This window comes from Oncorhynchus keta, chromosome 22 (genome assembly GCF_023373465.1).
Source record: "Oncorhynchus keta strain PuntledgeMale-10-30-2019 chromosome 22, Oket_V2, whole genome shotgun sequence".
In the NCBI taxonomy this organism is placed as follows: domain Eukaryota; kingdom Metazoa; phylum Chordata; class Actinopteri; order Salmoniformes; family Salmonidae; genus Oncorhynchus; species Oncorhynchus keta.
The window spans coordinates 53,675,059-53,702,868 of record NC_068442.1 but is presented as its reverse complement, the minus strand read 5'-3'; the positions used below and the strand labels follow the sequence as shown (position 1 = coordinate 53,702,868).

General features: G+C 49.8%; 1 protein-coding gene and 2 long non-coding RNA genes across 11 annotated transcripts; 2 read left to right on the top strand and 1 right to left on the bottom strand.

Moving 5' to 3' along the window:
* LOC127910730 (uncharacterized) lies at positions 1–760 on the top strand. 4 transcript variants are annotated; one of them, XR_008076036.1, is made up of 3 exons: positions 1–321; positions 387–496; positions 629–760. It is a non-coding gene; the product is annotated as an uncharacterized LOC127910730 (long non-coding RNA). The 4 variants fall into 4 exon arrangements; XR_008076039.1 differs by having other exon boundaries at positions 1–343; positions 387–474; XR_008076037.1 differs by having other exon boundaries at positions 1–343.
* On the bottom strand, positions 563–27,600 carry LOC118381110 (angiomotin-like 2a). Of its 6 annotated transcripts, none has more exons than XM_052475637.1 (11): positions 27,275–27,600; positions 24,699–25,496; positions 24,354–24,540; positions 17,657–17,801; positions 17,007–17,090; positions 12,411–12,685; positions 11,809–12,110; positions 11,468–11,677; positions 11,223–11,419; positions 2,414–2,671; positions 563–1,457 (listed from the first exon to the last, which is right to left on the bottom strand). In XM_052475637.1, exons 2-11 carry the CDS (start codon positions 25,415–25,417, stop codon positions 1,375–1,377), a joined length of 2,460 nt encoding a protein of 819 aa, XP_052331597.1. In that variant the 5' UTR covers positions 25,418–25,496; positions 27,275–27,600; the 3' UTR covers positions 563–1,374. The 6 variants fall into 6 exon arrangements, with proteins under 6 accessions (XP_052331597.1, XP_052331598.1, XP_052331599.1 ...); XM_052475638.1 differs by having other exon boundaries at positions 11,223–11,371; XM_052475639.1 differs by having other exon boundaries at positions 11,516–11,677.
* On the top strand, positions 7,277–11,185 carry LOC127910731 (uncharacterized). The gene is made up of 3 exons (XR_008076040.1): positions 7,277–7,381; positions 9,575–9,676; positions 10,587–11,185. It is a non-coding gene; the product is annotated as an uncharacterized LOC127910731 (long non-coding RNA).
* Positions 27,601–27,810: the final 210 nt, after the last annotated feature.

Here is a 27,810-nt window from a genome sequence, read left to right as displayed (position 1 = left end):
GACAGACAGACAGACAGACAGACTTTCTTAAAGGCCAAACAACACAACTCTTCACACAAAACACATCACAAAATGAGCAACACTTTAATAAGAATATAAATACATTAAATTAAAACACAACACCAATGACATACAGGCAGAATCCTGTCCGTGCACCTTGGAGGCAGGTCCACTAGTAACACCTGGCAGGTCCACTAGTAACACCTGGCAGGTCCACTAGTAACACCTGGCAGGTCCACTCGTTACACCTGGCAGGTCCACTAGTAACACCTGGCAGGTCCACTAGTAACACCTGGCAGGTCCACTAGTAACACCTGGCAGGTCCACTAGTAACACCTGGCAGGTCCACTAGTACACCTGGCAGGTCCACTAGTAACACCTGGCAGGTCCACTCGTTACACCTGGCAGGTCCACTAGTAACACCTGGCAGGTCCACTAGTAACACCTGGCAGGTCCACTAGTAACACCTGGCAGGTCCACTAGTAACACCTGGCAGGTCCACTAGTAACACCTGGCAGGTCCACTAGTAACACATGGCAGGTCCACTAGTAACACCTGGCAGGTCCACTAGTAACACCTGGCAGGTCCACTAGTAACACCTGGCAGGTCCACAAGTTACACCTGGCAGATCCACTAGCAGGTCCACTAGAGAACTTCTGGCAGGTCCACTAGAGAACACCTGGCAGGTCCACTAGTCACACCTGGCAGATCCACTAGCAGGTCCACTAGAGAACTTCTGGCAGGTCCACTAGAGAACACCTGGCAGGTCCACTAGAGAACACAGACAACTAAAGTTCCTCTTCACTTTTCTAGGTGGAAAAGAGATAAACGGTCCAGGGAAGAGCAGCTTCTCCACTCTGGTTGGTTGGTTGGTTGGTAGGTAGGTAGCTTCTCCACTCTGCTCTGTCTGCTAAACACTTTCCTTAGTCCGATTACCCACAAGTTCTCCACTCTGCTCTGTCTGCTAAACACTTTCCTTAGTCCGATTACCCACAGCTTCTCCACTCTGGTTGGTTGGTTGGTTGGTTGGTAGGTAGGTAGCTTCTCCACTCTGCTCTGTCAGCTAAACACTTCTGGATTCTTCCCCGTAGGTAGGTAGGTAGGTAGGTAGGTAGGTAGGTAGGTAGGTAGGTAGGTAGGTAGGTAGATAGTTAGATAGGTAGGTAGGTAGGTAGGTAGGTAGAACATGTCCATGTCTCCAAACTGTCTGTCCTTCTCCAAAGGAAGTGTCCATCTGGAGGTCAGTCTGACCAGAGACAGACCGACAGGTTGTCTTCTCCTCGTTGGGAGGGACATACAGGACATGAGGATCTCTTGGCCGTCTACCGTGTTGTCACCATCCATCCCACAGCGGAGCCCACAGTTCGGCGTTTCTTAAATTAGGATTTCCACCACTTCTGCTGCTGAGTCTGAACTTCTGGAGCTCTGGTGTGTGTTGGTTGGTGCCAGGAAGTGCTCTGAGGTGTAAAGGAAAAAAATAACCATGTTTTAGACACTGGATTAAAAACTGCAAGGATTTTAGCTCCACAATGAGTTAAGCAGTACAAACATAGACAGAGGGTCAGTGGGCCACAATCAAGCTGTAATGTTTGACAAAGACAATCAATGGGTGGCCGTCGAACCCACTATATGTCTGCTACTTCGTATAAAGCCTGTGTTCCGTTGTAATTCCACTCCACACGTCATTTCTCTGTATTGTATGTGACTAGGTGTTCGAGCTCATAGGTGACTAGGTGTCCGAGCTCATAGGTGACTACGTGTCCGAGCTCATAGGTGACTAGGTGTCCGCGCTCATAGGTGACTAGGTGTCCGAGCTCACAGGTGACTAGGTGTCCGAACTCATAGGTGACTAGGTGTCCGAGCTCATAGGTGACTAGGTGTCCGAGCTCATAGGTGACTAGGTGTCCGAGCTCATAGGTGACTAGGTGTCCGAGCTCATAGGTGACTAGGTGTCCGAGCTCATAGGTGACTAGGTGTCCGAGCTCATAGGTGACTAGGTGTCCGAGCTCATAGGTGACTAGCTCATAGGTGACTGTCCGCGCTCATAGGTGATAGGTGACTAGGTGTGTCCGAGCTCATAGGTGACTAGGTGTCCGAGCTCATAGGTGACTAGGTGTCCGAGCTCATAGGTGACTAGGTGTCCGAGCTCATAGGTGACTAGGTGTCCGAGCTCATAGGTGACTAGGTGTCCGAGCTCATAGGTGACTAGGTGTCCGAGCTCATAGGTGACTAGGTGTCCGAGCTCATAGGTGACTAGGTGTCCGAGCTCATAGGTGACTAGGTGTCCGAGCTCATAGGTGACTAGGTGTCCGAGCTCATAGGTGACTAGGTGTCCGAGCTCATTCTGGGTCCCGGGAACTGTTTCTACACACTCAACAAACATTTCAGGAATAGGAAACAGTAGGCTACACACCGGAGGCAGGTGTTGAGGTTGAGGAAGCCTCAGAGGGTGCTAGCATGCTGGTAGGATCCACTGTAAGATCCACCTCCTGGGCTAGGATATCACGGTCACACTGGGTGCTGCAGTCCCTGCTCTGGGGCTTGGACAGGAGCAACAGGGTGGGCCGGGGCAACGGGGTGGGCCGGGGCAACGGGGTGCAGGGGTGTTGGTGCGGGGGCAGGGAGAGAGGAGACATTGCAGCAGCCGTCTGGTCATCAGAGAGGCTCTTCCCTACAAGCACAGACAACAAGAGGAAGATGGTTAATTGTCTGAATAACAGACAACAAGAGGAAGATGGTTAATTGTCTGAGCACAGACAACAAGAGGAAGATGGTTAATTGTCTGAGCACAGACAACAAGAGGAAGATGGTTAATTGTCTGAGCATAGACAACAAGAGGAAGATGGTTAATTGTCTGAATAACAGACAACAAGAGGAAGATGGTTAATTGTCTGAGCACAGACAACAAGAGGAAGATGGTTAATTGTCTGAGCACAGACAACAAGAGGAAGATGGTTAATTGTCTGAAGCACAGACAACAAGAGGAAGATGGTTAAAGAGACAACAAGAGGAAGATGGTTAATTGTCTGAATAACAGACAACAAGAGGAAGATGGTTAATTGTCTGAGCACAGACAACAAGAGGAAGATGGTTAATTGTCTGAGCACAGACAACAAGAGGAAGATGGTTAATTGTCTGAAGCACAGACAACAAGAGGAAGATGGTTAATTGTCTGAGCACAGACAACAAGAGGAAGATGGTTAATTGTCTGAATAACAGACAACAAGAGGAAGATGGTTAATTGTCTGAATAACAGACAACAAGAGGAAGATGGTTAATTGTCTGAGCACAGACAACAAGAGGAAGATGGTTAATTGTCTGAGCACAGACAACAAGAGGAAGATGGTTAATTGTCTGAGCACAGACAACAAGAGGAAGATGGTTAATTGTCTGAATAACAGACAACAAGAGGAAGATGGTTAATTGTCTGAGCACAGACAACAAGAGGAAGATGGTTAATTGTCTGAGCACAGACAACAAGAGGAAGATGGTTAATTGTCTGAGCACAGACAACAAGAGGAAGATGGTTAATTGTCTGAGCACAGACAACAAGAGGAAGATGGTTAATTGTCTGAATAACAGACAACAAGAGGAAGATGGTTAATTGTCTGAGCACAGACAACAAGAGGAAGATGGTTAATTGTCTGAATAACAGACAACAAGAGGAAGATGGTTAATTGTCTGAGCACAGACAACAAGAGGAAGATGGTTAATTGTCTGAATAACAGACAACAAGAGGAAGATGGTTAATTGTCTGAGCACAGACAACAAGAGGAAGATGGTTAATTGTCTGAGCACAGACAACAAGAGGAAGATGGTTAATTGTCTGAGCACAGACAACAAGAGGAAGATGGTTAATTGTCTGAGCACAGACAACAAGAGGAAGATGGTTAATTGTCTGATAACAGACAACAAGAGGAAGATGGTTAATTGTCTGAGCATAACAGACAACAAGAGGAAGATGGTTAATTGTCTGAGCACAGACAACAAGAGGAAGATGGTTAATTGTCTGAGCACAGACAACAAGAGGAAGATGGTTAATTGTCTGAATAACAGACAACAAGAGGAAGATGGTTAATTGTCTGAGCACAGACAACAAGAGGAAGATGGTTAATTGTCTGAGCACAGACAACAAGAGGAAGATGGTTAATTGTCTGAGCACAGACAACAAGAGGAAGATGGTTAATTGTCTGAGCACAGACAACAAGAGGAAGATGGTTAATTGTCTGAGCACAGACAACAAGAGGAAGATGGTTAATTGTCTGAGCACAGACAACAAGAGGAAGATGGTTAATTGTCTGAATAACAGACAACAAGAGGAAGATGGTTAATTGTCTGAGCACAGACAACAAGAGGAAGATGGTTAATTGTCTGAGCATAGACAACAAGAGGAAGATGGTTAATTGTCTGAGCATAGACAACAAGAGGAAGATGGTTAATTGTCTGAGCACAGACAACAAGAGGAAGATGGTTAATTGTCTGAATAACAGACAACAAGAGGAAGATGGTTAATTGTCTGAGCACAGACAACAAGAGGAAGATGGTTAATTGTCTGAGCACAGACAACAAGAGGAAGATGGTTAATTGTCTGAGCACAGACAACAAGAGGAAGATGGTTAATTGTCTGAGCACAGACAACAAGAGGAAGATGGTTAATTGTCTGAGCACAGACAACAAGAGGAAGATGGTTAATTGTCTGAGCACAGACAATCCAAGAGGAAGCATTTTTATTAAAACAAAAAATGGTCCCTCACCGGGATTTCTCCCCAATTGTCTGCCGCACAGACATTCCTCCAGGCAAGAGGAAGATGGTTAATTGATTCTTCTGAGCACAGACAACAAGAGGAACATGGTTAATTGTCTGACACAGACAACAGGGAAAGATGGTTAATTGTCTGAATCCACAGACAACAAGAGGAAGATGGTTAATTGTCTGAGGGGAGCACAGACAGACAAGGAAGATGGTTAATTGTCTGAGGGGAATAACAGACAACCAGGTGAAGATGAGGAGTTCTTACTGAGACAGACGACCAGGTGAATAACAGACAACAAGAGGAAGATGGTTAATTGTCTGAATAACAGACAACAAGAGGAAGATGGTTAATTGTCTGAGTTCCTTACTGAGACAGACAACAGGTGAAGAGAGAAGATGGTTAATTGTCTGAGACAACCAGGTGAGGGGAACAGACAACAGGTGAGGGAGTTCCTTACTGAGGAAAGATGAGGGAGTTAATTGTCTGAGACAGACAACCAAGACTGAGAACCAGGTGAGGAGTTCCTTACTGAGACCTAGACAACCAGGTGAGGGAGTTAATTGTCTGAGACCTAGACAACCAGGTGAGGAGTTCCTTACTGAGAGACAACCAGGTGAGGGGAGTTCCTTACTGCACTAGACAACCAGGAAGGGGAGTTAATTGTCTGAGCAGGTGAGACAACAACCAGGAAGATGGTTAATGAGACCTGGACAACCAGGTGAGGGGAGCACTGAGACAGACAACCAGGGAGGGAGATCCTTAATGAGACTGAGACAACCAGGTGAGGGGACTTACAAGAGAGACAAGATGGTACGGAGACAACCAATTGTCTGAATGAGACAGACAGGTGACAAGACAACCAGGAGGGGAGTTCCTTAATTGAGACCTAGACAACCAGGTGAGGGGATACTTACTGAGACAACCAGGTGAGGAGTACCTTACTGAGACAACCAGGTGAGGGGAGTTCCTTACTGAGACCTAGACAACCAGGTGAGGGGAGTTCCTTACTGAGACCTGGACAACCAGGTGAGGGAGTTCCTTACTGAGACATAGACAACCAGGTGAGGGAGTTCCTTACTGAGACTGACCTAGAGACAACCAGGTGAGGGAGTTCCTTACTGAGAGACCAGGTGAGGAGTTCCTTACTGAGACCTGGACAACCAGGTGAGGGGAGTTCCTTACTGAGACATAGACAACCAGGTGAGGGAGTTCCTTACTGAGACCTGAGACAACCAGGTGAGGGGAGTTCCTTACTGAGACAACCAGGTGAGGGGAGTTCCTTACTGAGACAACCAGGTGAGGGGAGTTCCTTACTGAGACCTGGACAACCAGGTGAGGGAGTTCCTTACTGAGACCTAGACAACCAGGTGAGGGGAGTTCCTTACTGAGACTGAGACAACCAGGTGAGAGTTCCTTACTAAGACCGAGACCAGGTGAGGAAGTTCCTTACGGAGACAACCAGGTGAGGGGAGTTCCTTACTGAGACCTAGACAACCAGGTGAGGGGAGTTCCTTACTGAGACCTAGTCAACCAGGTGAGTTCCTTACTGAGACCTAGACAACCAGGTGAGGAGAGTTCCTTACTGAGAGACAACCAGGGAGTTCCTTACTGAGACCTAGACAACCAGGTGAGGGGAGTTCCTTACTGAGACATAGACAACCAGGTGAGGAGAGTTCCTTACTGAGACTGAGACAACCAGGTGAGGGGAGTACCTTACTGAGACAACCAGGTGAGGGAGTTCCTTACTGAGACCTAGACAACCAGGTGAGGGGAGTTCCTTACTGAGACCTAGACAACCAGGTGAGGGAGTCCTTACTGAGACTAGACAACCAGGTGAGGGGAGTTCCTTACTGAGACTGAGACAACCAGGTGAGGGGAGTTCCTTACTAAGACCGAGACAACCAGGTGAGGGAAGTTCCTTACTGAGACAACCAGGTGAGGGGAGTTCCTTACTGAGACCTGGACAACCAGGTGAGGGGAGTTCCTTACTGAGACCTAGACAACCAGGTGAGGGGAGTTCCTTACTGAGACTGAGACAACCAGGTGAGGGGAGTTCCTTACTAAGACCGAGACAACCAGGTGAGGGAAGTTCCTTACGGAGACAACCAGGTGAGGGGAGTTCCTTACTGAGACCTAGACAACCAGGTGAGGGGAGTTCCTTACTGAGACCTAGTCAACCAGGTGAGTTCCTTACTGAGACCTAGACAACCAGGTGAGGGGAGTTCCTTACTGAGACCTAGACAACCAGGTGAGTTCCTTACTGAGACCTAGACAACCAGGTGAGGGGAGTTCCTTACTGAGACATAGACAACCAGGTGAGGAGAGTTCCTTACTGAGACCTGGACAACCAGGTGAGGGGAGTTCCTTACTGAGACCTAGACAACCAGGTGAGGAGAGTTCCTTACTGAGAAGAGACAACCAGGTGAGGGGAGTTCCTTACTGAGACAACCAGGTGAGGGGAGTTCCTTACTGAGACCTAGACAACCAGGTGAGGGGAGTTCCGTACTAAGACCTAGTCAACCAGGTGAGTTCCTTACTGAGACCTAGACAACCAGGTGAGGGGAGTTCCTTACTGAGACCTAGACAACCAGGTGAGGGGAGTTCCTTACTGAGACCTAGACAACCAGGTGAGGGGAGTTACTTACTGAGACAACCAGGTGAGGGGAGTTCCTTACTGAGACAACCAGGTGAGGGGAGTTCCTTACTGAGACCTAGACAACCAGGTGAGGGGAGTTCCTTACTGAGACCTGGACAACCAGGTGAGGGGAGTTCCTTACTGAGACCTAGACAACCAGGTGAGGGGAGTTCCTTACTGAGACTGAGACAACCAGGTGAGGGGAGTTCCTTACTAAGACCGAGACAACCAGGTGAGGGGGAGACAACCAGGTGAGGGGAGTTCCTTACTGAGACCTAGACAACCAGGTGAGGGGAGTTCCTTACTGAGACCTAGTCAACCAGGTGAGTTCCTTACTGAGACCTAGACAACCAGGTGAGGGGAGTTCCTTACTGAGACCTAGACAACCAGGTGAGTTCCTTACTGAGACCTAGACAACCAGGTGAGGGGAGTTCCTTACTGAGACATAGACAACCAGGTGAGGAGAGTTCCTTACTGAGACTGAGACAACCAGGTGAGGGGAGTACCTTACTGAGACAACCAGGTGAGGGGAGTTCCTTACTGAGACCTAGACAACCAGGTGAGGGGAGTTCCTTACTGAGACCTGGACAACCAGGTGAGGGGAGTTCCTTACTGAGACATAGACAACCAGGTGAGGGGAGTTCCTTACTGAGACCTAGACAACCAGGTGAGGGAGTTCCTTACTAAGACCGAGACAACCAGGTGAGGGAGTTCCTTACTGAGACAACCAGGTGAGGGGAGTTCCTTACTGAGACCTGGACAACCAGGTGAGGAGTTCCTTACTGAGACCTAGACAACCAGGTGAGGGAGTTCCTTACTGAGACCTAGACAACCAGGTGAGGGGAGTTACTTACTGAGACCAGGTGAGGGGAGTTCCTTACTGAGACAACCAGGTGAGGGGAGTTCCTTACTGAGACCTAGACAACCAGGTGAGGGGAGTTCCTTACTGAGACCTGGACAACCAGGTGAGGGGAGTTCCTTACTGAGACCTAGACAACCAGGTGAGGGAGTTCCTTACTGAGACTGAGACAACCAGGTGAGGGAGTTCCTTACTGAGACCTAGACAACCAGGTGAGGGGAGTTCCTTACGGAGACAACCAGGTGAGGGAGTTCCTTACTGAGACCTAGACAACCAGGGAGTTCCTTACTGAGACCTAGTCAACCAGGGAGTTCCTTACTGAGACCTAGACAACCAGGTGAGGGGAGTTCCTTACTGAGACCTAGACAACCAGGTGAGTTCCTTACTGAGACCTAGACAACCAGGTGAGGGGAGTTCCTTACTGAGACATAGACAACCAGGTGAGGGGAGTTCCTTACTGAGACTGAGACAACCAGGTGAGGGGAGTACCTTACTGAGACAACCAGGTGAGGGGAGTTCCTTACTGAGACCTAGACAACCAGGTGAGGGGAGTTCCTTACTGAGACCTGGACAACCAGGTGAGGGGAGTTCCTTACTGAGACATAGACAACCAGGTGAGGGGAGTTCCTTACTGAGACTGAGACAACCAGGTGAGGGGAGTTCCTTACTAAGACCGAGACAACCAGGTGAGGGAAGTTCCTTACTGAGACAACCAGGTGAGGGGAGTTCCTTACTGAGACCTGGACAACCAGGTGAGGGGAGTTCCTTACTGAGACCTAGACAACCAGGTGAGGGGAGTTCCTTACTGAGACTGAGACAACCAGGTGAGGGGAGTTCCTTACTAAGACCGAGACAACCAGGTGAGGGAAGTTCCTTACGGAGACAACCAGGTGAGGGGAGTTCCTTACTGAGACCTAGACAACCAGGTGAGTTCCTTACTGAGACCTAGTCAACCAGGTGAGTTCCTTACTGAGACCTAGACAACCAGGTGAGGGGAGTTCCTTACTGAGACCTAGACAACCAGGTGAGTTCCTTACTGAGACCTAGACAACCAGGTGAGGGGAGTTCCTTACTGAGACATAGACAACCAGGTGAGGAGAGTTCCTTACTGAGACCTGGACAACCAGGTGAGGGGAGTTCCTTACTGAGACCTAGACAACCAGGTGAGGAGAGTTCCTTACTGAGACAACCAGGTGAGGGGAGTTCCTTACTGAGACAACCAGGTGAGGGGAGTTCCTTACTGAGACCTAGACAACCAGGTGAGGGGAGTTCCGTACTAAGACCTAGTCAACCAGGTGAGTTCCTTACTGAGACCTAGACAACCAGGTGAGGGGAGTTCCTTACTGAGACCTAGACAACCAGGTGAGGGGAGTTCCTTACTGAGACCTAGACAACCAGGTGAGGGGAGTTACTTACTGAGACAACCAGGTGAGGGGAGTTCCTTACTGAGACAACCAGGTGAGGGGCGTTCCTTACTGAGACCTAGACAACCAGGTGAGGAGTTCCTTACTGAGACCTGGACAACCAGGTGAGGGAGTTCCTTACTGAGACCTAGACAACCAGGTGAGGGAGTTCCTTACTGAGACTGAGACAACCAGGTGAGGGGAGTTCCTTACTGACCGAGACAACCAGGTGAGGGAAGTTCCTTACTGAGACAACCAGGTGAGGGGAGTTCCTTACTGAGACCTGGACAACCAGGTGAGGGAGTTCCTTACTGAGACCTCGACAACCAGGTGAGGGGAGTTCCTTACTGAGACTGAGACAACCAGGTGAGGGGAGTTCCTTACTAAGACTGAGACAACCAGGTGAGGGAAGTTCCTTACTGAGACAACCAGGTGAGGGGAGTTCCTTACTGAGACCTAGACAACCAGGTGAGGGGAGTTCCTTACTGAGACCTAGTCAACCAGGTGAGTTCCTTACTGAGACCTAGACAACCAGGTGAGGGGAGTTCCTTACTGAGACCTAGACAACCAGGTGAGGAGAGTTCCTTACTGAGACCTGGACAACCAGGTGAGGGGAGTTTCTTACTGAGACCTAGACAACCAGGTGAGGAGAGTTCCTTACTGAGACAACCAGGTGAGGGGAGTTCCTTACTGAGACAACCAGGTGAGGGGAGTTCCTTACTGAGACCTAGACAACCAGGTGAGGGGAGTTCCGTATTGAGACCTAGTCAACCAGGTGAGTTCCTTACTGAGACCTAGACAACCAGGTGAGGGGAGTTCCTTACTGAGACCTAGACAACCAGGTGAGTTCCTTACTGAGACCTAGACAACCAGGTGAGTTCCTTACTGAGACCTAGACAACCAGGTGAGTTCCTTACTGAGACCTAGACAACCAGGTGAGGGGAGTTCCTTACTGAGACCTAGACAACCAGGTGAGGGGAGTTCCTTACTGAGACCTGGACAACCAGGTGAGGGGAGTTCCTTACTGAGACAACCAGGTGAGGAGAGTTCCTTACTGAGACCTAGTCAACCAGGTGAGTGGAGTTCCTTACTGAGACCTAGACAACCAGGTGAGGGGAGTTCCTTACTGAGACAACCAGGTGAGTGGAGTTCCTTACTGAGACCTAGACAACCAGGTGAGGGGAGTTCCTTACTGAGACAACCAGGTGAGGAGAGTTCCTTACTGAGACCTAGACAACCAGGTGAGGGGAGTTCCTTACTGAGACCTAGACAACCAGGTGAGGGGAGTTCCTTACTAAGACCTAGACAACCAGGTGAGGGGAGTTCCTTACTGAGACCTAGACAACCAGGTGAGGGGAGTTCCTTACTAAGACCTAGACAACCAGGTGAGGGGAGTTCCTTACTGAGACCTAGACAACCAGGTGAGGGGAGTTCCTTACTAAGACCTAGACAACCAAGTGAGGGGAGTTCCTTACTGAGACAACCAGGTGAGGAGATTTCCTTACTGAGACCTAGACAACCAGGTGAGGGGACCTAGTGTTTGACTTGTGACCTTGGGCCCTAGAGCTCACCTTTCCCCTGGATGGGTTGCTCCACTGGGCCATCAGTGTTGATGGAGGGGACGGAGGCTGGACGCAGGTCCTGCTGCTCGGTGCTGATGGAGGGGACGGACCTGGCTGGATGCAGGTCCTGCTGCTCGGTGCTGATGGAGGGGACGGACCTGGCTGGATGCAGGTCCTGCTGCTCGGTGCTGATGGAGGGGACGGACCTGGCTGGATGCAGGTCCTGCTGCTCGGTGCTGATGGAGGGGACGGACCTGGCTGGACGGAGGTCCTGCTGCTCGGTGCTGATGGAGAGGACGGACCTGGCTGGACGGAGGGCCTGCTGCTCGGTGCTGATGGAGGGGACGGACTTGGCTGGACGGAGGTCCTGCTGCTCTAGCCTGTTCTGCTCCCGTCCAGTCCGTTGCTGTAACACCCTGATCACTGCATCCTTCTCCAGGAGCTGGGAGTGCAACGCTCGGACTCTACACACACACAACGATTGCATATGAAGTCAGTCAGATCACTATGTTGATCTCTATCTGAACCTAGGTCAGACCAACTGACGTTACTGTGTAGCCTTCAGTGAGCAGGAAGTTAAAAGCAGAAATTGTACCTGTTCTCCATCTCCCGGTGCCTGTGGCTGAATGGCAGGTGGTCGTTGAAGCTGTTGTCGGGTGAGTGACGAGGCGAGTGCTTGATGACGCTGCTGTCTCTCTGAGCTGCAGCGGTGGCGGCTGCGTCCATAGCGAACTGCCTCATGGTGCTCTCCTCCAGGTACTTCTGTTCCCAGTGTGTGATGTCAGCCTCCAGAGCCAGGACCCTCTCTTCTCTCTCAGCCAGCTGCTGCTGCTGTACAGACACCATGGAGCTCAGATCAGAGGGCAGGGAGCCAGGACCGCTAGCCGTGCTGTGGGACTGACACCGTGGAAGGAAATGGAATGGATTGTTTTGGAAGACTATTTTTACTGTACAGACTTAGGGGTCGTCAAATTTGACACGTCAAGGTGGATCCGAAGGTTTCATTTTATATACCAGTGCTGTTCAATTCTTGTCCTTGAGGGCCAAAACACTTCAGGTTTTTGTTTCTACCTACTAGTTAATTGCACCCAGCTGGTGTCCCAGGTCTGAATAAGTCCCTGATTAGAAGGAGAGGAGGAGAGGCCCTCCAGAACCGACATTGAACAGCCCACACCATGTGTCTCCTCTCCTGCTCACCTGTGCTGATCGGAGGCTCTTCAGCTCCTGCTCCAGCCTGGTCCTCAGCCTCAGTTCCAGGGCCTCTCTCTTCTCACAGGCTGCCTGTAGCTGGCCCAGGGAACTCTGCAGCCGCTTTACCTTCTCTACGTACGCCCTCTTCCTCCTAAGCTCCTCCTCCAGGGCCAGGTTACGGGCCTGTGCCGACCCCAGGGCCTGCTCCAGCACCTCCTGGCGCCGAAGCCACTCCTCCCCGGAGCCACGCAGACGCTGCACCTCCCGCTGCTGTTCCTCATCTAAGAGAGAGAGCGAGAGAGAGAGAGAGAGAGAGAGAGAGAGAGAGAGAGAGAGAGAGAGAGAGAGAGAGAGAGAGAGAGAGAGAGAGAGAGAGAGAGAGGAGAGAGAGAGAGAGAGAGAGAGAGAGAGAGAGAGAGAGAGAGAGAGAGAGAGGAGAGAGAGAGAGGGGAGAGAGAGAGAGAGAGAGAGAGAGAGAGGAAGAGAGAGAGATGTAAGAGATACATTAGTGCAAAACATTCAGATTGGAAAAAGCTTCATTTTTATCAGATGCCAACCAAAGTATAATGTTATTTGTCTGCCAGCCACACAAGTAATTGATCTTACAATGAAAAAGCAATGTATTTCTTACAAATAACTAAACACGGCCGTCAATTTTCAGGATAACACCTTTTCGGCACACCAACTGACATTTTCACAGTTAAAATAACAGCATTCCTCATAGGCTAATTAATCATTGCTCCTGGAGGGCCAACAGTCAGGGTAGTGTGACTGTTCAACCTGAACGCTATTCTGTTCCATAACAGACCACGTGCAGCTGATTTAACCCATTGAAGTGTTTGATTCTTTAATGTGTTTGATTCTTTAAAGTGTTTGATTCTTTAATGTGTTTGATTCTTTAATGTGTTTGATTCTTTAGTGTGTTTGATTCTTTAATGTGTTTGATTCTTTAATGTGTTTGATTCTTTAATGTGTTTGATTCTTTAATGTGTTTGATTCTTTAATGTGTTTGATTCTTTAATGTGTTTGATTCTTCAATGTGTTTGATTCTTTAATGTGTTTGATTCTTTAATGTGTTTGATTCTTCAATGTGTTTGATTCTTTAATGTGTTTGATTCTTTAGTGTGTTTGATTCTTCAGTGTGTTTGATTCTTTAATGTGTTTGATTCTTTAATGTGTTTGATTCTTTAATGTGTTTGATTCTTCAATGTGTTTGATTCTTCAGTGTGTTTGATTCTTTAATGTGTTTGATTCTTTAATGTGTTTGATTCTTCAATGTGTTTGATTCTTTAGTGTGTTTGATTCTTTAATGTGTTTGATTCTTTAATGTGTTTGATTCTTTAATGTGTTTGATTCTTTAGTGTGTTTGATTCTTTAATGTGTTTGATTCTTTAGTGTGTTTGATTCTTTAATGTGTTTGATTCTTTAGTGTGTTTGATTCTTTAATGTGTTTGATTCTTTAGTGTGTTTGATTCTTTAATGTGTTTGATTCTTTAGTGTGTTTGATTCTTTAATGTGTTTGATTCTTTAGTGTGTTTGATTCTTTAATGTGTTTGATTCTTTAATGTGTTTGATTCTTTAATGTGTTTGATTCTTTAGTGTGTTTGATTCTTTAAACTCCATTCCCCCAATACACTAAATCATTGTTGTGAAGCTTTACCACAGGCCAGATGATGATGATAGTGTTGAGAGTAAACCTGACGTCACATACTGAGGTAAAGAAATGCCCAAAGAGGGAGACATATCTATCAAGGGGGTCAGTGTGTTGTGAGTGAGGAATGGAAACCCTGCATTAGTTGCCCATGAGGAAGGGGAGGGCGCTCGGCAGCTCAACAGCTATGCAGCCATGTGCAGCAGAGTGGGGAGGGAGGCATTCCCGGTGAACGGAACAGCCTGACATACCAGAAAAAATGCCAGGAATCTAAGCCGCATTTACTGTGGAAGGATGTGAATAATGGCTGGTGTTCAAGTGCCAAGGCCGACCTCTGTTAGCAGGACGGGGAGGGAGGCAGGACCTGAGAGCAGGGAAAACCCCGCTAGCCTGCCCTCTGACCTCTGACCTCAGACCACATTAACACGGCAGCAATATCAGACAACAGACCACATCAATATCAGACCACAGACCACATCAATATCAGACAACGGTCTAGTTGAACTATGTGCCTGCCACAGAATGCCAGGGTGAAGTGTTTCACAAAGCTCTGTGATTTGTAAAAACAACCCTTGCGAACAGATCTGAAAACACTCTCTCTTGCCCTGCTCTCTCTTGCCCAGTGCCCTGCTCTCTCTTGCTCAGTGCCCTGCTCTCTCTTGCCCAGTGCCCTGCTCTCTCTTGCCCAGTGCCCTGCTCTCTCTTGCCCAGTGCCCTGCTCTCTCTTGCCCAGTGCCCTGCTCTCTTGCCCAGTGCCCTGCTCTCTCTTGCCCAGTGCCCTGCTCTCTCTTGCCCAGTGCCCTGCTCTCTCTTGCCCAGTGCCCTGCCCTGCCCAGTGCCCTGCTCTCTCTTGCCCAGTGCCCTGCTCTCTCTTGCCCAGTGCCCTGCTCTCTCTTGTCCAGTGCCCTGCTCTCTCTTGCCCAGTGCCCTGCTCTCTCTTGCCCAGTGCCCTGCTCTCTCTTGCCCAGTGCCCTGCTCTCTCTTGCCCAGTGCCCTGCTCTCTCTTGCCCAGTGCCCTGCTCTCTCTTGCCCAGTGCCCTGCTCTCTCTTGCCCAGTGCCCTGCTCTCTCTTGCCCAGTGCCCTGCCTCTTGCCCAGTGCCCTGCTCTCTCTTGCCCAGTGCCCTGCTCTCTCTTGCCCAGTGCCCTGCTCTCTCTTGCCCAGTGCCCTGCTCTCTCTTGCCCAGTGCCCTGCTCTCTCTTGCCCAGTGCCCTGCTCTCTCTTGCCCAGTGCCCTGCTCTCTCTTGCCCAGTGCCCTGCTCTCTCTTGCCCAGTGCCCTGCTCTCTCTTGCCCAGTGCCGTGCTCTCTCTTGCCCAGTGCCCTGCTCTCTCTTGCCCAGTGCCCTGCTCTCTCTTGCCCAGTGCCGTGCTCTCTCTTGCCCAGTGCCCTGCTCTCTCTTGCCCAGTGCCCTGCTCTCTCTTGCCCAGTGCCCTGCTCTCTCTTGCCCAGTGCCTGCTCTCTCTTGCCCAGTGCCCTGCTCTCTCTTGCCCAGTGCCCTGCTCTCTCTTGCCCAGTGCCCTGCTCTCTCTTGCCCAGTGCCCTGCTCTCTCTTGCCCAGTGCCCTGCTCTCTCTTGCCCAGTGCTGGTCTAGGAAAGTGGGTTAACTCTAGGAACAGTGGGTTAACTGGTTGAACAGTGGGTTAACTGGCCTAGGAACAGTTTAACTGGCCTAGGAACAGTGGGTTAACTGGCCTAGGAACAGTGGGTTAACTGGCCTAGGAACAGTGAGTTAACTGGTCTAGGAACAGTGGGTTAACTGGCCTAGGAACAGTGGGTTAACTGGCAGGAACAGTGGGTTAACTGGCCTAGGAACAGTGGGTTAACTTATTTTACAAGTGGGACGGCCTAGGAACAGTGGGTTAACTGGTCTAGGAACAGTGGGTGAACTGGCCTAGGAACAGTGGTTTAACTGGCCTAGGAACAGTGGGTTAACTGGCCTAGGAACAGTGAGTTAACTGGTCTAGGAACAGTGGGTTAACTGGTCTAGGAACAGTGGGTTAACTGGTCTAGGAACAGTGGGTTAACTGGCCTAGGAACAGTGGTTTAACTGGCCTAGGAACAGTGGGTTAACTGGCCTAGGAACAGTGAGTTAACTGGTCTAGGAACAGTGGGTTAACTGGCCTAGGAACAGTGGGTTAACTGGCCTAGGAACAGTGGGTTAACTGGCCTAGGAACAGTGGGTTAACTGGCCTAGGAACAGTGGGTTAACTGGTCTAGGAACAGTGGGTTAACTGGCCTAGGAACAGTGGGTTAACTGGTCTAGGAACAGTGGGTTAACTGGTCTAGGAACAGTGGGTTAACTGGTCTAGTGGGTTAACTGGTCTAGGAACAGTGGGTTAACTGGTCTAGGAACAGTGGGTTAACTGGTCTAGGAACAGTGGGTTAACTGGCCTAGGAACAGTGGGTTAACTGGCCTAGGAACAGTGGGTTAACTGGCCTAGGAACAGTGGGTTAACTGGTCTAGGAACAGTGGGGTTAACTGGTCTAGGAACAGTGGGTTAACTGGTCTAGGAACAGTGGGTTAACTGACCTAGGAACAGTGGGTTAACTGGCCTAGGAACAGTGGGTTAACTGGCCTAGGAACAGTGGGTTAACTGGTCTAGGAACAGTGGGTTAACTGGCCTAGGAACAGTGGGTTAACTGACCTAGGAACAGTGGGTTAACTGGTCTAGGAACAGTGGGTTAACTGGCCTTGGAACAGTGGGTTATCTGACCTAGGAACAGTGGGTTATTAACTGCCTTGTTCAGGTACAGAACGAGAGATTTCTTTTTAACCTTGTCAGCTTGAGGATTCGATCTCGCAACCATTTTGGTTACTAGTTCAACGCTCTTACCACTAGGTTACGCTGCCTCCCCGATTATCAAAAGTATGTAACAAGAAGTGCTTCCTCTTCTCTCTTCCTCTTCCTCTTTCGTCTCTCTTAACATGTTGGCATCTGATCTCTACTTACTTTGTTCCAGGAGTTTGGTGAAGACCTGCTGTTTCCTGTCTGCCGATTCAACTTCCTGCCGTTTGGTAGCGTTGTCCAGACGATCTACAGGTGAAAGAGAGAGGGAGGGAGCTCGATTAGGATCTATAAGTACTTGTTGGAAGGAAGAGCCACACTTAAACCCTTAAAGAGTCTTGCTGCAGGTTACTAGCTTTCCTGCAGTCAAATGACCAAATTGCACTCATTGTGGCCTCATGGATGGAAAGTTATTAATGTTTTTAAAATAATTTTATCACGAATAAAAAAACATTTTTTAATTTTTTTATTTTTAAACCTGCCCGAAAATACGGTGTTTCTATGTCAAACGATTTTCTTCTGTGATGTGTATAAAGTGTAATATTGGGATGTAAACTCAAAATGTAATACATTTCAACTCCATATCTGACATGGTAAAGGTGTCTTCATAACCACGTGTGTGAGGTGTGGATACTTTTGTTTCAAAGTACATTTTGTTTCAGAAAGAAACACTCTGTGTGACTCTGATTTAGCACACTGCAGTCTTTCCATTAGCTTTATCTAACCTTTATTTATGTAAGTACATCAAAAAACATTGATTATTTGCGCAATTACTAGCTGCGTTAGCATTAGCATCTAGCTGCTGGTAGCCTTACCTCTGAGGTCCCTGTTGAAGTCGTGCAGTCTCTTGATCTCTGACTCCAGTTTGTTCCTCATGGTTTTCTCCAGGGTCTCTCTCTTGGCTGAGCCCTTCATCAGGGTCTCGTAGGCCTCAGATATCCTCTGGATCTCTCCTTCCAGCTGGAGGGAAACACAAGAGGAGGACACTGTCAGTCCGAGGGTCTCTAGCTTTAAACATCCTCACCAGTGGTCACTTTTGAGGGGGGGGGCAGTCCTCAAAAGTCGACATTGGAAAAGTGACAATAAAACACTGGTGAAAAGTCAGACGGTGGAAAAGTGACAATTAACTCAACAATTTGAGGGGTGATTTACAATCAAGGAATCAATGGTCTCACAAGACTGGGACACTGAATGAATGAGACATGTGGAGGAGGAGCAGGAGGAGGTGGAGGAGGACCAGGAGCAGGTGGAAGGGAAGCATGAGGTAGAGGAGCAGGAGGAGCGGGAGGTGGAGGAGCAGGAGGTGGAGGAGCAGGGGCAGGTAAGGTGGAGGAGCAGGAGGTGGAGGAGGAAGAGCAGTTGGTGGAAGAACAGGGGGAGGAGGATCCAGAGATATTGAGGACATTTCAGTCTCTGAAAGAGGAACACTAGTAGTGATTTCAACTGAATGTGTTTTAAAACACACAGGCTAACAGATAGCACAAGCAGGATATGAAACTCTAAGCAATGTTAATGTTCCATGTAATGAGGGGTGTGGGGGAAGGTAGAGGTTTGTGGGGAAGGTAGAGGTTTGTGTGGGGAAGGTAGACGTTTGTGTGGGGAAGGTAGAGGTTTGTGGGGAAGGTAGAGGTTTGTGTGGGGGAAGGTAGAGGTTTGTGTGGGGGAAGGTAGAGGTTTGTGGGGAAGGTAGAGGTTTGTGTGGGGAAGGTAGAGGTTTGTGTGGGGGAAGGTAGAGGTTTGTTGGGGAAGGTAGAGGTTTGTGGGGAAGGTAGAGGTTTGTGTGGGGGAAGGTAGAGGTTTGTGTGGGGGAAGGTAGAGGTTTGTGTGGGGAAGGTAGAGGTTTGTGTGGGGGAAGGTAGAGGTTTGTGTGGGGGAAGGTAGAGGTTTGTGTGGGGAAGGTAGAGGTTTGTGTGGGGAAGGTAGAGGTTTGTGGGGAAGGTAGAGGTTTGTGTGGGGAAGGTAGAGGTTTGTGTGGGGAAGGTAGAGGTTTGTGTGGGGAAGGTAGAGGTTTGTGTGGGGAAGGTAGAGGTTTGTGTGGGGGAAGGTAGAGGTTTGTGTGGGGGAAGGTAGAGGTTTGTGTGGGGAAGGCAGAGGTTTGTGTGGGGGAAGGCAGGGGTTTGTGTGGGGAAGGTAGAGGTTTGTGTGGGGAAGGTAGAGGTTTGTGGGGAAGGTAGAGGTTTGTGGGGAAGGTAGAGGTTTGTGTGGGGGAAGGTAGAGGTTTGTGTGGGGAAGGTAGAGGTTTGTGGGGAAGGTAGAGGTTTGTGTGGGGAAGGTAGAGGTTTGTGTGGGGGAAGGTAGAGGTTTGTGTGGGGAAGGTAGAGGTTTGTGTGGGGAAGGTAGAGGTTTGTGGGGAAGGTAGAGGTTTGTGTGGGGAAGGCAGGGGTTTGTGTGGGGAAGGTAGAGGTTTGTGTGGGGGAAGGTAGAGGTTTGTGAGGGGAAGGTAGAGGTTTGTGTGGGGAAGGTAGAGGTTTGTGGGGAAGGTAGAGGTTTGTGTGGGGAAGGTAGAGGTTTGTGTGGGGAAGGTAGAGGTTTGTGGGGAAGGTAGAGGTTTGTGTGGGGAAGGTAGAGGTTTGTGGGGAAGGTAGAGGTTTGTGTGGGGAAGGTAGAGGTTTGTGTGGGGAAGGTAGAGGTTTGTGTGGGGAAGGTAGAGGTTTGTGTGGGGAAGGTAGAGGTTTGTGTGAGGGAAGGTAGAGGTTTGTGTGGGGGAAGGTAGAGGTTTGTGTGGGGGAAGGCAGGGGTTTGTGTGGGGAAGGTAGAGGTTTGTGTGGGGAAGGTAGAGGTTTGTGGGGAAGGTAGAGGTTTGTGTGGGGAAGGTAGAGGTTTGTGGGGAAGGTAGATGTTTGTGGGGGGAAGGTAGAGGTTTGTGGATGAATGGATTGACTGAAGTGTCTCAATGTACAATACTTTAAGATGTGGAAATAACCTGTATACGTCTGTCTGTCACTAGAAATGAATGTCCCTCTGATCCATCCACTGTGCACATTCCTGCTACAGCACAGCAAGAGGGCAAATCTGATATGCAGCAATGGTAAACAAACACACACACACTTTATACTTCTCTACCTACCTCTACAGCCTTTGCATGCCAACAGGGGCTTAGAAATAAACCTATTAATGCTTATATAATCAAATTATAGTTTACTCATAACTATTACTGTCACTAAACTGTATTACAAGCAGATAGGCTGACCGGGCGTCTCAGGCTCTGCACACTCTTGGACTGCATCCTAGTTGGCAGGTCGCTCCTACCAGGTGACATGGAGAAGATCTGTGTCTGCACCACGTACTCTCACTACTGGTGTCCCCCAGGGCTCGGTTCTTGGCCCTCTCCAATTCTCTCTATACACCAAGGCACTCGGCTCTGAAATATCATCACGTGGTCTCTACTATCGCTGCCACTCCTGTTCTCCTTCCCCTCTTCTAACACCCAGGTGGCGACATGCATCTTTGCGTGTCTGGCAGGTATCTATAAGCTTGGATGTTGGCCCACTACCTCAAGCTCAACCTTGACAAGACAGAGCTGCTCTTTCTCCTGGGGAAGGCCTGCCCGCTCAGACCTCTCCATCACAGTTGACAACTCCACAGTGTCCCCCCTCCTAGAGTGCAAAGAACCTTGGCGTGACTCTGGACAACACCTTGTCGTTCTCTGCAAACATCAAAGCAGTGACTCGCTCCTGTAGGATCATGCACTACAACATTCGTAGAGTACGACCCTGCCCCACTCAGAAAGAGGCGCAGGTCCTAATCCAGGCATTTGTCATCTCCTGTCTGGACTACTGCAACTCGCTGTTGGCTGGGCTACCCGCTTGTACCATCGAACCACTGCAACTTATCCAGAGCGCTGCAGCCCTCCTGGTTTTCAACCTTCCCAAGTTCTCCCATGTCACCCCCCTTCTCCACACACTCCACTGGCTTCCAGTCGAAGCTCGCATCCACTACAAGACCATGATGCTTGCCTACGGAGCAACAAGAGGAACTGCCCCTCCCTACCTTCAGGTTATGCTCAAACCCTACACCCCAACCCGAGCACTCTGTTCTGCCACACCTGGTCTCTCTGCCCTCCCACCCCTACGGGAGGGCAGCTCCCTCTCAGCCCAGTCCAAGCTCTTCTCTGTCCTCCCACCCCTACAGGAGGCAGCTCCCGCTCAGCCCAGTCCAAGCTCTTCTCTGTCCTCCCACCCCTATGGGAGGGCAGCTCCCTCTCAGCTCAGTCATAGCTCTACTCTGTCATGTCACCCCTACAGGAGGGCAGCTCCCTCTCAGCCCAGTCCAAGCTCTTATCTGTCCTGTCACCCCTACGGGAGGGCAGCTCCCTCTCAGCCCAGTCCAAGCTCTTCTCTGACCTCCCACCCTACGGGAGGGCAGCTCCCTCTCAGCCCAGTCCAAGCTCTACTCTGTCCTGGCACCCCAACAGGAGGGCAGCTCCCTCTCAGCCCAGTCCAAGCTCTTCTCTGTCCTGTCACCCCTACGGGAGGGCAGCTCCCTCTCAGCCCAGTCCAAGCTCTTCTCTGACCTCCCACCCTACGGGAGGGCAGCTCCCTCTCAGCCCAGTCCAAGCTCTTCTCTGTCCTGTCACCCCTACGGGAGGGCAGCTCCCTCTCAGCCCAGTCCAAGCTCTTCTCTGACCTCCCACCCTATGGGAGGGCAGCTCCCTCTCAGCCCAGTCCAAGCTCTACTCTGTCCTGGCACCCCAACAGGAGGGCAGCTCCCTCTCAGCCCAGTCCAAGCTCTTCTCTGACCTCCCACCCTACAGGAGGGCAGCTCCCTCTCAGCCCAGTCCAAGCTCTACTCTGTCCTGGCACCCCTACAGGAGGGCAGCTCCCTCTCAGCCCAGTCCAAGCTCTACTCTGTCCTGGCACCCCTACAGGAGGGCAGCTCCCTCTCAGCCCAGTCCAAGCTCTTCTCTGTCCTGTCACCCCTACGGGAGGGCAGCTCCCTCTCAGCCCAGTCCAAGCTCTTCTCTGACCTCCCACCCTATGGGAGGGCAGCTCCCTCTCAGCCCAGTCCAAGCTCTACTCTGTCCTGGCACCCCAACAGGAGGGCAGCTCCCTCTCAGCCCAGTCCAAGCTCTTCTCTGACCTCCCACCCTACGGGAGGGCAGCTCCCTCTCAGCCCAGTCCAAGCTCTTCTCTGTCCTGTCACCCCTACGGGAGGGCAGCTCCCTCAGCCCAGTCCAAGCTCTTCTCTGTCCTGTCACCCCTACGGGAGGGCAGCTCCCTCTCAGCCCAGTCCAAGCTCTTCTCTGACCTCCCACCCTATGGGAGGGCAGCTCCCTCTCAGCCCAGTCCAAGCTCTACTCTGTCCTGGCACCCCAACAGGAGGGCAGCTCCCTCTCAGCCCAGTCCAAGCTCTTCTCTGACCTCCCACCCTACGGGAGGGCAGCTCCCTCTCAGCCCAGTCCAAGCTCTTCTCTGTCCTGTCACCCCTACGGGAGGGCAGCTCCCTCTCAGCCCAGTCCAAGCTCTTCTCTGTCCTGTCACCCCTACGGGAGGGCAGCTCCCTCTCAGCCCAGTCCAAGCTCTTCTCTGACCTCCCACCCTATGGGAGGGCAGCTCCCTCTCAGCCCAGTCCAAGCTCTACTCTGTCCTGGCACCCCAACAGGAGGGCAGCTCCCTCTCAGCCCAGTCCAAGCTCTTCTCTGACCTCCCACCCTACGGGAGGGCAGCTCCCTCTCAGCCCAGTCCAAGCTCTACTCTGTCCTGGCACCCCTACAGGAGGGCAGCTCCCTCTCAGCCCAGTCCAAGCTCTTCTCTGACCTCCCACCCTACGGGAGGGCAGCTCCCTCTCAGCCCAGTCCAAGCTCTTCTCTGTCCTGGTACCCCAATGGTGGAACCAGCTTACCTCTGAAGCTAGGACAGCAGAGTCCCTGCCCATCTTCCTAAAACATCTGAAACCCGACCTCTTCAATAAGTATCTTAAATAATCCCACAGTACCCACCCCTCACCCCCTCCTCACCCCCTCCTCACCTCCTCGTGACTAAAATGTACATGTCAAATGTGAATTAGAATGACTGTATACTTTAAATGGGGCAGCAGGTAGCCTAGTGGTTACAGCGTTGGGCCAGCAACCCGAAGCCGAAAGCTTGCTAGATCGAATCCCCGAGCTGACAAGGTAAATATGTGGTTCTGCCCCTGAACAAGATAGTTAACCCACTGTTCCTAGGCCTTCATTGTAAATAATAATTTGTTCTTAACTGACTTGCCTGGTTAAATAAAGGTTAAATAAAAATAAATTAAAAGGTTAAATACAAAATAAAAATATATATAAAAATGAGATGTATAAGGACCTCCACGATGCATTCCAAAAGGCACCGTAACCACCTCGACGATGCATTCCAAAAGGCACCGTAACCACCTCAACGATGCATTCCAAAAGGCACCGTAACCACCTCGATGCATTCCGAGGCATTCCAAGAGGCACCGTAACCACAACGATGCATTCAAGAGGCACCGTAACCACCTCACGATGCATTCCAAAGGCACCGTAACCACCTCCACGATGCATTCCAAAAGGCACCAAGAGGCACCGTAACCACCTCAACGATGCATTCCAAAGGCACCGTAACCACCTAACAAAAGGCACCTCAACGATGCATTCCAAAGGCACCGTAACCACCTCAACGATGCATTCCAAAAGGCACCGTAACCACCTCAACGATGCATTCAAAAGGCACCGTAACCACCTCAACGATGCAGGCACGTCAACGATGCATTCCAGGCACCGTAACCACCTCACGATGCATTCCAAAAGGCACCGTAACCACCTCAACGATGCATTCCAAAAGGCACCGTAACCACCTCAACGATGCATTCCAAAAGGCACCGTAACCACCTCCACGATGCATTCCAAAAGGCACCGTAACCACCTCAACGATGCATTCCAAAAGGCACCGTAACCACCTCAACGATGCATTCCAAAAGGCACCGTAACCACCTCAACGATGCATTCCAAAAGGCACCGTAACCACCTCAACGATGCATTCCAAAAGGCACCGTAACCACCTCCACGATGCATTCCAAGAGGCACCGTAACCACCTCCACGATGCATTCCAAAAGGCACCGTAACCACCTCAACGATGCATTCCAAAAGGCACCGTAACCACCTCCACGATGCATTCCAAAAGGCACCGTAACCACCTCCACGATGCATTCCCACCGTAACCAACGATGCATTCCAAAGGCACCGTAACCACCTCCACGATGCATTCCAAAAGGCACCGTAACCACCTCAACGATGCATTCCAAAAGGCACCGTAACCACCTCCACGATGCATTCCAAGAGGCACCGTAACCACCTCGACGATGCATTCCAAAAGGCACCGTAACCACCTCCACGATGCATTCCAAAAGGCACCGTAACCACCTCCACGATGCATTCCAAAAGGCACCGTAACCACCTCCACGATGCATTCCAAAAGGCACCGTAACCACCTCCACGATGCATTCCAAAAGGCACCGTAACCACCTCAACGATGCATTCCAAAAGGCACCGTAACCAAGGAGTCTCTCACCTTCTGAAGTCTGGCGGCCTTCTCGCTGTACACCTCCAACTCTTTCCTTAGTCTCTCGTTCTCCCTCAACAGGTCCATTTGGGCAGTGTTGTTGTGAGTACTGGTGTTGCTGTGGCTCGTGTAGACCTCTGGACCATAGTGGACACTGTGTCGAACCATTTCGGCCTGGGGCTGGGAAGGTACGTACCTGGGGAGAGGAGAGGGACTCGTGAGTATCAAACGGTATCGTTCACAACATCTTGGTTGTAAAACCCATAGAGGGGCACTGGGATATAAAGCTATATTCATCCCATATAGAAAACAAGGTGTCATTACTGGTCTGGCACCCATAATTGGAATATTTACCTGTGCTGTGATTGGAATGAGGGAGGTGGTTCCTGATAGTAGTGTCCGTGTGTCTCCTGTGAGTGGCTGAGCATGTATCCAGGAGGCCTGACCAGGAAGGGGTAGTCTGGGGGAGGTCCCCTCTGAAACTCTGGCCCCTGGTGTTCAACAGGCCCAGAGTGGCCATTAGACAGTTGAGGGTAACTGTGAGAGGAGCTGAGAGGCTGAATGTCTCTGCTTGATCTCTCCAGGGAGAGTTGCATGAGACGCTCACTGAGGCTCCGGGCGTGCTTCCGTTTCAGGTCCCACTGGCCATCTCCCTGGTGATCCATCATCTCAGGTCCCAGCTGAGGCTGACCCTGCTGGGCCCCTACCGAGGCCAGGTACTGAGAGTGAGCCTTGGCCTCCTCATAGGTGGGCAGCTCCTCTCCGTGTCTGTGGAGCTGGTAGAGATGACACACGAAGTCACTCTCACAGTGTTTGTAGTCCCCCTGGTACTCCTGGCCCTGGGGGTCCTGTCTGGTGGACATGTGGATGAACTGGGACTCTTCCTGGGTCAGGCTCTCCAGAGAGGAGCGGGGTGATCCGGTACCGCCTCCTCCGCTGCTGTTGCTGCCTCCACGCAGGGCCTGCTGCTGGATGGCCAGGAGGGTACGGGTGTCTGTGGGGTTCCCGTGACGGAGCTGCTCCTGGATTAGACGGTGTAGAACCGTGCCAGAAGACTCCTCAGCAGTTCTCATCTCAGTCAATCAGAGAATATTTAAGTGAATGGATGTGTTGAAGAGTTGGATGTTTTTGGATTCTTAATAAACCACAGATCTATATAGAAGAGCAATAAGAGAATTAGCTCAATCAAGTAACTAGCTAAGTAACTAGCTAAATACATTTGGTAGCATTTAACATAAAGCCTTATAATGCCGTTATAATTAATACATGTTATTTAACCAGGCAAGTCAGTTAAGAACAAATTGTTATTTACAATGGCGGCCTACCCGGGGGAACAGTGGGTTAACTGGTCTAGGAACAGTGGGTTAACTGGCCTAGGAACAGTGGGTTAACTGGCCTAGGAACAGTGGGTTAACTGGCCTAGGAACAGTGGGTTAACTGGCCTAGGAACAGTGGGTTAACTGGTCTAGGAACAGTGGGTTAACTGGTCTAGGAACAGTGGGTTAACTGGCCTAGGAACAGTGGGTTAACTGGCCTAGGAACAGTGGGTTAACTGGCCTAGGAACAGTGGGTTAACTGGCCTAGGAACAGTGGGTTAACTGGTCTAGGAACAGTGGGTTAACTGGCCTAGGAACAGTGGGGTTAACTGGCCTAGGAACAGTGGGTTAACTGGTCTAGGAACAGTGGGTTAACTGGTCTAGGAACAGTGGGTTAACTGGTCTAGGAACAGTGGGGTTAACTGGCCTAGGAACAGTGGGTTAACTGGTCTAGGAACAGTGGGTTAACTGGCCTAGGAACAGTGGGTTAACTGGCCTAGGAACAGTGGGTTAACTGGCCTAGGAACAGTGGGTTAACTGGCCTAGGAACAGTGGGTTAACTGGTCTAGGAACAGTGGCTTAAATGCCTTGTTCAGGGGCAGAACGACATCATTTTTTTTTTGTTTTACCTTGTCAGCTTGGGGATTCAATCTTGCAACCTTCCGGTTACTGGTCCGACTCTCTAACCACTAGACTACCTGCCACCCCTATTCCCATAGTAACACCAAGTTAGTGCACAAATACAACGCCTGCAACATTCTCCTCTGGGCTTTTTCTATTCATTTAAAAAAAAAAAATGAGCTAGGACTCTAGTACATGATACTCTGCATTCAGTTCAGGGTAGTCTATTATAATTAAGTTGAATTTACTTCAGCATGTAACTGCAAACATACCAAACACTGTAAACCATAGGCCGATATTAGCTTGTCAAGCCATATTACTAGGTATTATTTTGAAAGAAAAAGGCCAAAACCCTGAAGTATTGAAGAAAAAAATAATATGTATATTTTAGTTATTGGATATCATTATATTGAGTCATTTCCTGCTGCCAGCTACACTGTTTCCTTTCAGATTCCATTAAATTGCCTGATTTGTCCTTTTTGGGGGGTTACAAATTATTTGCACATACAGAAGAAGTATGACAGAGATCAAATGAGATCATTGAGGCTTTGTTGAAAGACACAATGTATGTTTACTCTACAATGTCAACAGTGTGGATAACACAGGCTTACTGTATACATGGGCCTAAATACTATAAACTCTATAGTCAACACACTCAGCCTGGGTAGACTTTCACACATCTGATAACATTGCAGTCTCAACTAGGAAAATAAAACATATAGCCCAATGAAACTATTTAAACTCACTGTCAATAAAGTGCAGATGAACTCTCAGACTTGATCACAGACCAAAGCCTACTTCCCGACATTTTAAATAAAAGTATAAAATATATGTAATGAGGAATTAAATGACAATTATTATAACATTACTATAACACAACATGTTAAAAGGAACAACCCCGAATTTTCGCCTATAATACTAATTTGAAAGACCTATCCACCATGCGTAAAAGCAACTCATTCCAAAAAAAACCCAGCTAAATTAAACTCTTACCAATTTACATTCTCACCACGGAAGCAAGTTGTTCACGGCGTATATTGTTTATATTTCTTGCTGACGGAAAAAAAATAATCCTAATAAAATGTAGTGGAACTGCAAATCATGTAGAGTATTTGTTGCTCTGAGAGAGAGAGAGCGCGCGCTGCTACGGTGTGCGTCTGAGAAGATCTCACAACAGACTGAGCGGTGCGAGAGATCGCGCTGCTATTAAATAACTGAGGGCCGATTGTTCGCTGAAACTGGAATGATTGGAATGAGAGGACTCCAAGTCCCCCAGGGATGAAAAGCAGAACCGCAGAGCAAAGCGCAAAGTGCACAGAGGGAAAAAGGGGGCAGGGCAAGTAGAACGGAGCAGTCAGAGCGGAGCAGCACCGTGCACATAGCAGAGAGACATCTGCCTGTGTAATGTAAAGCGTTTTTGTTGTTGTTAGCAGTTGGGGGGGGGGGATGGAGTAATTAGCTACATAGCATGCTGTGACTAGAAAGAGATCGGGACGCTATTGTGAAGCAGAGAGGTAATGTTTTTTTCA

Excerpts from the sequence above, each read along its gene's own strand:
- LOC118381110 (XM_052475636.1), bottom strand. The coding sequence starts at position 25,417 with ATGAGAACTGCTGAGGAGTCTTCTGGCACGGTTCTACACCGTCTAATC. Across the intron at positions 17,091-17,656 it reads CTTCAACAGGGACCTCAGAG|ATCGTCTGGACAACGCTACC; the intron begins GTAAGGCTACCA and ends TTTCACCTGTAG. Across the intron at positions 11,678-11,808 it reads CACCGGGAGATGGAGAACAG|AGTCCGAGCGTTGCACTCCC; the intron begins GTACAATTTCTG and ends GTGTGTGTGTAG.